The sequence below is a fragment of the Macaca fascicularis genome, chromosome 6 (genome assembly GCF_037993035.2).
Source record: "Macaca fascicularis isolate 582-1 chromosome 6, T2T-MFA8v1.1".
NCBI classification, from domain to species: Eukaryota; Metazoa; Chordata; class Mammalia; order Primates; family Cercopithecidae; genus Macaca; species Macaca fascicularis.
The window spans coordinates 48,131-61,122 of NC_088380.1; the positions used below are offsets into that span (position 1 = coordinate 48,131).

Sequence of the window (12,992 nt, forward strand, 5' to 3'; positions counted from 1 at the left end):
AGAGGCCTGAGCTCAGTTTGGCCCCTGCAGATTTGAGATGCCCACTCCATGCACAGGCCGAGACAGCAGAGAAGGGGAAGAGGCTGCAGCTCAGGTAGCCCTGGGATGTGCAGCCCCACATGCTGGGGCACTGGGTCATGGTGTCCTCATGGCTGGGAGCTGCTTCCCTCCTGGGATGCCAGAACTCCTTTAGGGCACATCGGCAACTCCTGCGCTCACCACTGAGGGGAAGTGGGAAGGGCAGCTGTCCCTATGCATGTTCTCCTTCACCTTGTCCTAGGCAGGTCCCAGGCAGCACCACCCTCCCAAGTGGCTCCCCTTGGCCGCTGTCTCTAGTGTTCACAGCCAGACCCTAGAAGAGGGCTGGACTCAGTGGCTCACTTCTGATGAATAGAACCAGGCAAAAGAGATGGTGGTCTCTCCTGAGATTGGATTGGGAGGAGCTGAGGTTCTGTCCACTGGAACTCTCCCCCTGGCTCTTGGTAGGTGCTAGTTCTGGCAAAGCCAGTCACCCGCCCAGGGCAGAGGGCAACCTGAAGCTGATGCCACAGAGAGACTGGGGCCTTCAGTCCAACAGCCTGCAAGCAACAGAATCCTGCCAGCAACACAGAAGTGAGCATGGAAGCAGCTCCTCCCCTGATGAGCCTGAGCCTTCAGAAGACACAGCAGCCCTAGGCAGACACCTGCTGCAGCCCTGGAGAGCCCCTGGGGCAGAGGGCCCAGTGAAGCCTGCCTGAACTCCTGGCCCAAGGAGTAATCATTCCTGGGGTATAAGTGTGTGCTGGTGTGGGCCTTTGGAGTAATCTGTCAAGGGACAATAAAGAACAAGCACACACCTCAGGTCCTACTGGGTGGAAGCTGTACGGTCAGCACGGCATGTAATATCTTCCTCTTGAATTAGAAGATTCATTGCTAAGGCCAAAGTTAAAAAAAAAAAAAAAAAAAACCTCTAGTTGTAGCAACATTGAAATACATGACTTTCAAAAAAAAAAAAAAAAAGCCATAGCTATTCTTTTCCATCTTTGCTACAGGTATATATTAATATATGTTAATTCCCTGACTGACTGAGCAAGGGGCCAAACTCATAAGAACAGATGTGTGAGGACCGTCAGTGACCACCCTGACCCCAGCCCTTATACACAGACAAACTTTTGAACATAATCCGTAACCTTGGGGGTCTTGACACTCTAAATTTTATTGTTTTTCATTAGCTATTTCTATTCCCTAAACAATACCTGTTCATCGCAGAGAAAAATGGCATTGCCTATACTAAGCAAAAGAAAGGAAATAAAATGCTCAGAAACATTTACAGATGTATGCAGACTCACACACACACACACACACACACACACACGCACGCACGCACTCACACACAGGCTCGCACTGCGTCTAGGCCTGCCTTTTCACTTATTTGTATGTCCTGAACATATTTCCATGTCAGTAGACACATATCTTTGTAGCGGTAACAGCAACTAAATATTATTGCAGCGCATATTTTTACCATCATTTATTTAACTCATCATGTTTGAACTGTTAGGTTGTATCTATCATTTTCTGTATTACAGACAATTTGATGACAAATGACCAATCCCCTAATGTTCAATATAAAAATATCAATTGTATAAGGAGATAACGGGTATTTGGCTAAAATAAAATTCAGTGTGGCCCACCTTCTCCACATGTAACGTGCTCTAAAAAGGCATGAATAATTAAATTAGCCCTTCTATTCTCCAGCACAGATCCTGAGCCCAACTGTGGGTGCAGGTGCTTAGAGCCTCGGTCTGCTCTTCTGCCCGCCAGAAGGCAAAGGCCACTCAACTGCCACCTTAAGACAGCCAGGATTCGCCTCTCCCTTTTAATTAATAGAATAATGCTCAGGTTCACTGCATGAGAGCAGCGCTCTCTGACTTTGCATTCATCAGGATAACCTAGGTGGTTTGTTTAAAACTACACATTTCCTGGCTGAGCTCCCAGAAACTGGACTTCAGTGGTTTAATGGGGGTGTGCATAGGACAGGTGATTCTGAGGACCACGAGGGGTTAGGAATTTCGCCGTTAATTCTGGCCAAGGGAGAGATTAGACCATCCAGCATTGTCTGCAGCATATATTTTTTTTCCTCTTTTGCAATGAATATTTGATGCTCAGCGGGATGAGCCCCAGGATGAGGCACACATCCAAGAAAAATCCATGCCTCTCCATCTTTTCCCCAGGATTGCCCTTTGGTGAGACTCTCCTTTGCGATTGCTTCACTTTCCCGGGTTCATAGAACAAACCTCTTCTTAGTCTCTTTTGTTGTTTCCTATCTGTTCAACAAACACCCACTGCGCAGGACCATCCTCCGGAAAGCCCTCGAGTGGGGCCGTTTGGGAGCCCTTCTTCGTGGGGTGAGCACTGAAGGAACCGGGATCCCATAAGCCCGTGCTTTTGTAGGGGCTGCTCCCTGTCCCATCGCAGGTAACTGGCACCAGGCTGTTAAGCTGTGGATGGGCAACTGGCACAGCGCTTTGAATGTGCGTATTTCAGCACGTGGAGTTGGCCGGTGAAGTCAGCCGAGGTCGGCACAGCGTACAGCAGCGCGCCTGTCCGTAGGGAGGAAGTGTCGTCCCGCCTCCCCGCCAGGTCAGTCCCGTTGCGCCTCCTCCTATCCCACTCTGACTTTCGCGCGCCCATGCGTCTCTGAGTGTAGCGCCCCGATACTCTTCCCCACCCCAAGGATTCTTCTCCCCACGGGACGAGCTGGGGGCCCGGGAGCGCCACAGACCCCGTGGACCCGGGAAATCGCTGCTTCGTCATAGCTAAGCTCGCCGCGCTCAGCTTTTCCCACCACCTGGAGGATCCACTCTCCGTGCGTCCTTCCCGACCTCAGGCTGCAGAGAAAACGTGGGGGCGGGGATCGAGGAAGCCGCGCGCAGAGGCTCCTAGCGCAGCCCCAGGAGGAATCCTGCCGCCACCAAGAAGCTGTGCGCGCGGCCGGGCTCGGCGCTGACAACAGCCGGATCTACCGGGCCTGCCGCGAGCCTCCGCGTCCAGGTGGGGTCTCCGCGCCCCAATTCCACCCCACCCCGCCATCGGCGCTCCCCGCAAGTGCGGAGTTTCCACCGGCCCCGGCGTTCGCGCCCACTCACGGTCTCCCTTGCCCCCCCCCTCCCCGCCCCGGGAGATGCTCCCGGCGTTCTATTCCGCCCTGCCTTGGCCCGCCCAGCGAACGATGTGACCCCGCCCCCTTGCGGTCTCCCCTCCCCCGGTCGCTGCCCCTGCCCCCACCTGTGGCGCTCCGGGCATCTCTAAAGGCCCCAACCAGAGTCCTCCAACCCACCCGCAAGGGTAGCACACCGGCAACGCGGCCCCACCCCCAGGGACTCCGCCCACTTGTGGTGTTACCCCCGCCTCCGCGACCTCACCCACCGCTAGCGCGGCAGCCACCTACGACGACCCCCGCGTAGGTCCTCCTGCTCACACCCGGCCCCGGCCAGCCCCTGCCCCTTTCTCTGCCCCTTTCCCTGCCCCTGCCCCTGCCCCTAGCCGCGCCCCACCCCCGCAGCCCCTCCTGTGCGCTTGGGCCCCGCCCGTCAAGGCCCTTTGACGCTAGGGCCGGGCGGGGGCGCGGGCGGGGCAGCGTTTCCGAGTCGGGCGCACGCGGGCAGGGTCTCCATTGCCTGCTGCGCACCCGGACTAGCGGCTGCCCTCGGCCTCCTCGTCTTGGACGCGGAAGACTCCCGGGCCCCCAAGGGCTCCTTGCGGAAGTTCCTGGAGCAGCTCTCCGGGGCCGGCAAGGCCATCGGCGTGCTGACCAGCGGGGGACATGCTCAAGGTGCGCGCCCCCCTCCGGGCGGCGAGGGAGGGACGGACGGAGAAGGGGAGAAGAGGGAGAAGGGGAGAACAGGGCGAAGGGGATGGGGGAACCGGGCAGAAGAGGGGGAAGCGATGGGAGGACCCGGGGAAAGGTGGGGAAGCGATGGGAAGAACTGGGGAGAAGAGCGGGGAAGCGATGGGAAGAACTGGGGAGAAGCCCGTGCCCGGGAGCGGCAGGGGTACCTGCGGGGCGGCGGGAGCCGGCAAGGCAGCCCCGGGGTCCATGCCGGGTGGGGCGGAGGAGGAAGGAACATGGCGATAGGAACCTCCATTCGGAAAATAGTGAGCTTTCCACCCTCTCCGGTTTATGTTTTAAATTGAGCCTGGTAGAGGGGGTCGCCTGGAGCACCTTCCGGGGTCGTTCTGCCTCTGAGCTGTAGGATGGGGCCGGGCTTCCCCTCCGAATCCTGGGTACAGCGCGATCACTTCTTAAGTTGCCCCCGCCCCCCAACTCCGCCCCACGCCACCTCCCAGCTTGTCGAGGAAGAAAGGGCCGGATCCCGGCGGGCCTCCTGTCGCCTCGGGCCCCCCGCGGCGTGGGCGGGGTCCCGGCTGCTGCAATGCGGGAAACGGCAGGGGTGCTCTGGGTTCCCGCCTAGCGTCTCCGAGGCAGTCAGGCAGCCCCTCGCGTTTCCGTTGGAAGATTTTAAAAAAGGGTTTCCTGCGCTCGCATGTGCTGTCGCCTTCCGGCTCGTGACAAAACCGAAAACTAAAATGGGTCCCAGGCCCTCCCCGCCAGCCTCCGCGGACGGGAAGGAGCAGGAATCGGGGACTCCGGGACGTCAGTGGCGCTGCAGCGCGGGCTCTGGGCTTCCCCTGTCCTGTAATGTGGAAAGGGCTCTCCAGGAGGGGCCGAGCCTGGGCCCACGACGCAGGCGCTCCGGGAGGACATTTAACATTGAAGAGCGAGAGGTGGTGGAGACTGCGCTCCCCAGGCCCCAGGTGCACGTAGGGGCACCGGTGCCCAGGTTCAGGAGGGTGAGGCCTTCTTGGCCAGGTAGCCTTGTTAAATCTATCTGAAAATCACAGATAACTAAGTATCAAGTCGTCACAGATCATTTTAGTATCCTGAATGAGATGGCTACGGAAAACATGAAAACGTCGTTACTGGTTACGTGCATGATGCATCCAAAACATTGTTACCTGCACAGTGGCAGCACTGATATTTGTGGGCTTTTGAACGTGTGGACTGGAGTGTTAAGAGCCCTTCAGAGTTATGACAGTAGTTTGATTTGAATGTTCTTTTCTTGGCGAATAAATGCTGTACATTGAATTTACCCAGGAAACTAGGAAGGTGAACCCACACGAAGGACACAGGCCTGTGGGCTGCTCCAGGCGCCCTTAGGGCGTTGCAGGGCCTGAGCCATGCGCTTCCTGCTCAGCCTCCTGAGAGCCGTGACGGCGTCTCTGTTCTGCCTCACACTGGACCCGCTAGTTTCATATTCTTGTTATGGTTCCGAGGCTACAAGCGGTTGGATTCTGTGAGACACTCTCTGTCTTCCTCCTCCGGCTGCTTTCAAATGGGTCGTCTTTTTTTAGAACTGATTTTTTAAGCAGTGATTGATGGGGTGAGTTGTAGTGCTGTCCTGAACTGCAGAGGGAGCGCATTGAGGAACCTGGGTTTTGATGCTGTGCACATCAGCAGAGTCACCAGCCCAGGGCCCTGTCAGTCCCATTATTAAGCTCATTTCTTGCTCTTGTCATCGTTACTCAGACGCCTTAAAAAAAAAGCAAACTCCTGCTTACCGTCACTGGCTGAGTTTGGCAAATGGGTGTTTACCCTGGAAAGAGGAGCATTTTGTCCTCTGGAACGTCTAAGGCGCCCTTTGGTGAGGTGGTCTGTTTCTGACCACTCTATCCCGTGGGCGTCCTTCCTACTTCCACCTTCCCTTTCCGAACGCCTCCGCCTCCAGGGCTTTAACTTTCCTTCTGTGTGTGTGCCACGCAGAGGTTATGACTGTTGTGCCAGTGCCCTGTTTTTTCTTTCTTTCTTTCTTTCTTTCTTTCTTTCTTTCTTTCTTTCTTTCTTTCTTTCTTTCTTTCTTTCTTTCTTTCTTTCTTTCTTTCTTTCTTTTTTTCTTTTTTCTTTCTTTCTTTCTTTCTCTCTCTTTTCTTTCTTTCTTTCTTTCTTTCTTTCTTTCTTTCTTTCTTTTTCTTTTTGCTGAGGGCCCAAAACTTGCTGCATCTCAAAAGAAGCAATTGCATCCATTTGTTCGCGATGAGCATAAACTGCTCTTTAAGGGAGACTAATTGGTAAACCCGGCTGCTGTGGGTAGAAAGACAGAGGTGGCTGCGGAAGCAGGGCTCTGCCTCTTGGAAGCCTGCACAACCTTCCTGCTTTCTTTCTTCAATATCCGCGGGGGGGGGGGGGGTGGTTAATTTTAATAAGCCCTGGAAACCAACAAAGCAGGAAAGTGCTAAGACATTGAGGTGTGAGATTTAAAATGACAACCAGCAGCCTCTCATTCTTCCTTCACTGAGGAAGGAAGGAACCAGTTGCCTCTTCGTTTTGGGGCTGCAGGGTATGTTTGGCAGAGACACTGGCCCTTTGTGCTGTGTGACTCATGAATTGAGATAGTTCTTTACTAAGTGTTTTGTGCAGTAGGTATGAAAATGGGGAAAGAGGGAGCACTGTCCTTGGTGGAGAGGCGTGGAGAGACGCTGTGATACATAGCGAGTCCTTTTTTTCTGGGCTCCTGGTTTTCAATCTTTTTCTTCTTTTTTTCCTAACAGCTTGAAAGATGATTTTTGTGTCTTAATTAAAAGATTGAAGACTGTGGGTCAGACCCAAACTAATTCCATTGGCATCAAAGAAAAGGATTCTTTACATATTTATCTATAGGCACAATTTATTTTTTTATTTTTTGCTGAATTATCTGGTTAGTCAAATCATACATTAGAGAAGCAATATTAAAAATTAAAAAATAAAAAATGTGTCTGTAAACGTATCCCCCTTCCATTCCAGTCTTTGTTTCTGTGTAATTTTAGAACCTCGGACCATGATGTACATAGAGTTTATATTCTTTTAATATCTTGCTACTTCATTGTTTTCATGTTTAATCTTTGGGTTGATGTATCACAGGTTACTTGACCGTTTCTTACAGGTGTTTGGTTTAGTTTTTTTTTTCCCTTAACGCTAATGTAAATTTGAGTGTTTGGATGGTAGTTTTAGCAGAATTTAAGGCAGAGTCTCAGTTAGGGTGATGGATCGATTTATAGTCCCTAGTTTGAGGAGAGAGGTGGCAATATGCCCTTTCTTCTAAAATTGATATGTTAAATCACAATGGACATTTACATGATTTTGAGCACTTGGGACTCCCCTGGGGTTCACTGGTATTGCACGGTCCGGGCTGGGGATCTTCTGCTGGAGAGGCCCCCAGCGTGCCCAGCGCAGGGTCCTGAGTGTGTTGCTGCAGGACAAGCTCTGGGCTTTGCCCTGCAGCGGCCGTCGCTCTGGGAAGAGCTGGCTGCTCCAGGAATGAGGCCTATGCTCTGAAGCTCACATTCAGCAGACCAGCAAAGGTCAGCACAGATGACCTTATATGAATCATTCATTTAACAAGCATTCATGGAATACACATTCCATGCAGTTGGAACTTAGAGTGGAAGGCCATCAGTTCACTGTTGTCTCAGCAGAACTTTGTCCCTGGGTCCCTGTTGAACTTAGAGTGGAAGGCCATCTGCTCACTATTGTCTGAGCAGAGCTTGGTCCCTGGGTCCCTGTTGAACTTAGAGTGGAAGGCCATCAACTCACTGTTGTCTGAGCAGAGCTTGGTCCCTGGGTCCCTGTTGAACTTAGAGTGGAAGGCCATCAGCTCACTGTTGTCTGAGCAGAGCTTGGTCTCTGGCTCCCTTTTGTAGCCTCCGCTCCTAGGAGGTGCACGGTGAGTGTTGGGGGACCCTCCACAGGCACAATTGCTGAACAAGGACCCCTCCCAAGGGTGTCAGCCCTAGGCCCTGAGCTCTGAAGAGGAGGAAGGCATTCCTGGGGCCATCTCCCCTTCTGGATACTGAGCTCTGCACAGAGAGAAACTCTTCCACATTCACTGCAGTGAAGTTCATACTTTAGAGACTGGGGCCTGCATTCCCCAGAATTTCCATGGCCACAGGTGGTGGCCGCACCATGCGACTGGTGTCTATGTTCCCTGGAATTTCCGTGGCCATAGATGGTGGCTGTACCATGTGACTGGGGTCTGCATTCCCTGGAATTTCCGTGACTGCAGGTGGTGGCTGCACCATGCGACTGGAGTCTGTGTTCCCCAGGATTTCTGTGACCACAGGTGGTAGCTGCACCATGCGACTGGAGTCTGTGTTCCCCAGGATTTCTGTGACCACAGGTGGTAGCTGTACCATGTAACTGAGGGTCTGCGTTCCCCTGAATTTCCGTGGCCATAGGTGGTGGCTGTACCATGGGAATGAGGGTCTCTGTTCTCTGGAATTTCCATGGCCATAGGTAGTGGCTGTACCATGCGACTGGGGTCTGCGTTCTCCAGAATTTCTGTGGCTGCAGGCTGTGGCTGCACCATGCGACTGGGGTATGCATTCCTCGGAATTTCCGTGGCCATATATGGTGGCTGTACCATGTGACTGAGGGTCTGCATTCCTTGGAATTTCCATGGCCATAGCTAGTGGCTGTACCATGTGTCTGAGGGTCTGCGTTCTCTGGAATTTCTGTGGCTGCAGATAGTGGCTGTACCATGTGACTGAGGGTCTGCATTCCTGGAATTTCTGTGGTCGCACATGGTGGCTGTACCATACAACTGGGGTCTACATTCCCTGGAATTTCCTTGGCCACAGGCGGTGGCTGCACCATGCATCAGGTCTTCTGTCTCAGGAGTTGGTGCCATTGTCTCTGTTATTCCCTCGCCTGACACACAGAGGCAGTTCCTGACTTTATCACTCCCAGGAAACACACAGGCATCTGTTTTGGATCCTTGTTTTATTTCCCCATCACCTTTCTCATCAAAGGGAAATTCACATCCCTCTAAAGCTGAAAATGGTGTGGGGCCCCCTGGTGGTCTTTCCAAGGCATTATCAGCAGGTAAATTAGATCATGTGGGCCAGTGTACCTGAAATGAAAACAGAAAGGTAAGTCGTGTCACTAAGCTTTGGTGGGAGATTCAGGGTCTTTGTTAGTGGCAGAATCATCCAAAGTAAGTTGTTTGTTCACTGCAGATCTAGATGGTTGGCTGTGTCAGGATTAACCTTAGCCAGTGTCGACAGAGTGTCGCTTAATCCTCACAGAAGCGTGTCAAGTACATTGAAGAATAGCTGCCAAGTTTGCTATTGTCGGGAGAGAGGCAGGTACGTCTCTCGCTTAGCCCAGTGCTGCAGGAGGCCAGGCTCACGTCAGGCTGTGCGTGTGAGTGGGTTGGATTTTTAGCACTCTGGGACGGTAAAGCACAAACATCTATTTTTAACTTGTGGGTGACCTTCTTCTGTGCTGCTTGAGTCTCTGTGGGCCTTTCTCTGTTTCCTTCCTGAGGAGTCTGTGCCAGGGTCCCAAGCGTTCTCTGGGCTGCACATCCGCGCCTGCCCAGTGAGGAGCCTCCTCCTGGTGGCTGTGGGACTGGGCTGGGCCCACACTGTCAGCATCGTCTGGGGTAAGCAAGCCCGTCCTTCCACACCTCAGTGTCCCCAGCTGTTGAACAGGGCTAATCAACTGACCGTCAGGATTAATGGGGATCAGATGCGCTCATCTCATAGCCCTGCTTGGTAAATAGCCACTTCCACTCTGTCCTCCAATGTGCTACTCTAGACTTTTTCTTTACCTCCATTTAGCCAGGTGATTCGAGGTGACAGTGACAGTGACTATCAAGAGGGATGTACAGAGGAAACCAGTGGAAGAGAGCTCGAGGAGCAGACATGGGCGAAGGGAGCACAGTGCGGGGAGCACGGCTGCAGGGAGCATAGGCATGGGGAGCACAGATAGGTGTAGGGAGCATGGGCGTGGAGAGGACGGGTGCGGGGAGCACGGGCGTGTGAAGCATGGGTGCGGGGAGCACGGGTGCTGGGAGCACAGGGCATGGAGAGCATGTGTGTACTTGCTCTGCTCTGACAGAGGCTGCCGAGCATGTACTCTGTGCTCAGATGGGTCAGAGCCTCAGTGCCTCTTTTTTAAAAAAAAAAAAAAAAAAAAAAAAAAATCTTTTTTTAAAGATAGGACTTCTGTCTTCCTGGTGGCCCCTTTTAGTCGATACTCTTTTAAGCCTGCTTTTCCAGAGAAAAGCTAGGAAGGATGGCCTATATAGGTTCCAGTCTGGGCATATCTGGAAGAATGGGTCTTTTTTAGGTTTGAGTCTGGCGTACCTGGGGACATCTTTGAACCTCCACTCAGAGTCCCAGAACCACGTGTAGAGGCTCCCCAAATGTCTGCTGGGACTTTCCCCTCTGCTCGCGGATGATGAAGAGCAGAACCTCACCCTGCCACGACCTCTGGGGTCCTCCTTCCTGGAGGGCAGTGCCTTGGTGACCGGCGTGTGTAGGAGTCTGAGCTGGCACCTTCGGGCTATGCTGTGCAGCGGGGGCTCATGCCATGGGGCATTCTTGTGTTCTGCACCGGGACTGGTGACGTTGGGCATCCTCGTGCAGTGTGGACCACATGAGGTGCACATGAGCCAGACAGCTCCCGGAATTCGGAGCCTGGCTCTGTCTCAGGCCACCCACCTGTCTGTGGCATTTTTGAGGGATTGTGGGGACCCTATGAGTCTGTGTCCCCACCCTCACTGGCTGGACACCTGTGCCAGGCTGGAGTTTTATGTTTCACCATCCCCTGTTCCGAGTTGTGTGAATATTTATTTTCATTACCTACTCTCATGAGCTTTCCCTTTTTAAAAAAAAAAAATCGGAGACAGACTTTGAAGTCCTCTGGCCCTACCGTTCGTGGACCTAATGGTATTGCAGAAATTATGACCTCAATTATGTATAATAACTGGGGCTACTTTAAAAGTCATGTAAAGGAACAAGGTGGAGTAGCCATTTCAAGCTGTACATCATGCTGGATTCTTAAGTGAACATTATCAGGCTTTCAACACGTTTTCTCTTTTTATTTACTTTGGAGAATATAACGGATGCTCAGAAGCTGTTGGGATTTAGTAAGAGGAAGTTATCCTTAAGAAGCTATTTAAGCAAGGGGACAGTTGGAGTAAACGTAAATTATGCACACACACCTATTCCAAACCAGAGAAATAAAAGCATCAACTGTACTGGGGTTGAAACTTGGGTGCTAGTGTGTCTTTCCTGCCCACAGTGACTGTGGCAGTGCTGTGGGCAGGAAATTCTGGAAAGAAGACTCGGTGCCAGTGGTAATTTTTGTGACGATTCATTTGCTTTCAGCTCAAGTGACTATAGTCTTACTTGCAAATGGCTGGGTCTCCACCAATGGACCACAACACTGACATAGGACACATGAGAAATGACCCTTGGGTTTTTAACAATTATTATTTTTAATGGACACATTATAGTACATATCCATGGGATACAGTATGATATTTCAATACATGTTTTTCGTGTGTAATTAGCAACTCAGGGTAATTAGCATGTCCATCATCTCAAACATTTGTCATTTCTTAATGCTGGGAATATTTAAAATCCTCTCTTCTAGCTGCTTGAAAATATACAATAAATTGTAAACTATAGTCACCCTACAAGGCTATAGCACACTAACCCTTATTTTTACTATCTAGATGTAATTTTGTATCCATTAGATAACCTCTCCCTTTCTGCCTTCCCGCCGCCCTTTCCTGTCTCTAGAAGCCACTGTTCTACCTTCCGAGGGTAGAATATCGTTTTCCTCATAGAGATCTTTAACCTTCTTGGTTAGATTTCTTCTGAGGTATTTTTATTTTTATTTTATATTTTTGTAGTTAAATGGGATTGCTTTCTTGATTTCTTTTTTCACTGGCTCATTGTTGGTCTATAGAAATGCTACTGATTTTTATATGTTGATTTTGTATTCTGTAACTTTACTGAATTTGTTTATCAGTTCAAAGAGATTTTTGCTGGAGTCTTTTTTTTTTTTTTTTTTTAATATATAAGAGCACATTGTCTGAAAACAGACAATTAGAGTGCCTCCTTTCTACTTTGGGTGCCCTTGATTTCTTTCTCTTGCCTGACTGCTCTTGACTAGGACGTTCAGTGCTGTGTTGAATAGGCGTGGCACAAGTGGGCGTCCTTGTCTTGTTACAGATCTCAGAGAAAAAGCTCTTAGTGTTTCCCCATTCCCCATTATGTTAGCTGTGGGTTTGTCACATATGGCCTTTATTGTGTTGAGGTATTTTTCCTTCAGTGCCTCTTTTGTTGAGACTTTCTATCATGAAGCAGCGTTGAATTTTATCAAATGCTTTTTCTGTATCTATCGAAATGATATTATGGTTTTTGTCCTTAATTCTGTTGATGTGATGTAGCATGATTATTGATTTGTGTTTGTTCAGCAATCCTTGCATCCTGGGATAAATCCCACTTGATCATGGTGTATAATCTTTTTGATTTGCTGTTGGATTCAGTTTGTTAGTATTTTGTTGAGGATTTTTGCATCTGTGTTCATCAGGGATATTGACCTATAGTTTTCTCTTTTTATTGTGTCCTTGTCTTATTTTGGTATCAGGGTAATGCTGGTCTTGAAGAATGAACTTGGCAGGATTCCCTCCTCTTCAATACTTTTGGAATAGTTTGAGAAGAATTGAAACAAAAATGTGTAGAATTCAGCTGCGAAGTCACCTAGTTCTGGGCTTTTCTTTGTTGGGAGACTTTTTATTATTACTTAGTCATACATGTTACTCATTATTGGTCTGTTTTAGGATTTCCGTTTCTTCTTGGTTCCATCTTGGTAGGTTGTACGTGTCCGGGAATTTATCCATTTCTTCTAGGTTTTCCAATCTGTTGACATATAGTTGTTCAAAATAGTCTGTAATGATCCCTTGTATTTCTGTGGTATCAACTGTCATTCTCCTTTTCTGTTTCTAATTTTATTTCTTTCGGATTTCTTTTTGTTTGCTTAGTGTAGCTAATGGTTTGTCTATTTTATTTATCTTTTCAAAAAACCAACATTTTTTTCTTCATTTTTATATTTGTTAGTTTCAAGTTTATTTAGTTCCTCTTTGATCTTTGTTATGTCTTTTCTTCTACCACTTTTGGATTTG

At 50.1% G+C, this 12,992-nt stretch overlaps 1 protein-coding gene across 1 annotated transcript in view; it reads left to right on the forward strand.

Moving 5' to 3' along the window:
• Positions 1-2,508: 2,508 nt before the first annotated feature.
• The window catches only part of LOC135971207 (uncharacterized), a 45,028-nt gene continuing 34,544 nt past the window's right edge, over positions 2,509-12,992 (forward strand). Inside the window, exons 1-4 of the mRNA XM_073995119.1 lie at positions 2,509-2,585; positions 2,867-3,030; positions 3,357-3,439; positions 3,523-3,811. Coding sequence (XP_073851220.1) covers positions 2,509-2,585; positions 2,867-3,030; positions 3,357-3,439; positions 3,523-3,811 — 613 coding nt within the window. The remainder of the gene's footprint in view (positions 2,586-2,866; positions 3,031-3,356; positions 3,440-3,522; positions 3,812-12,992) is intronic.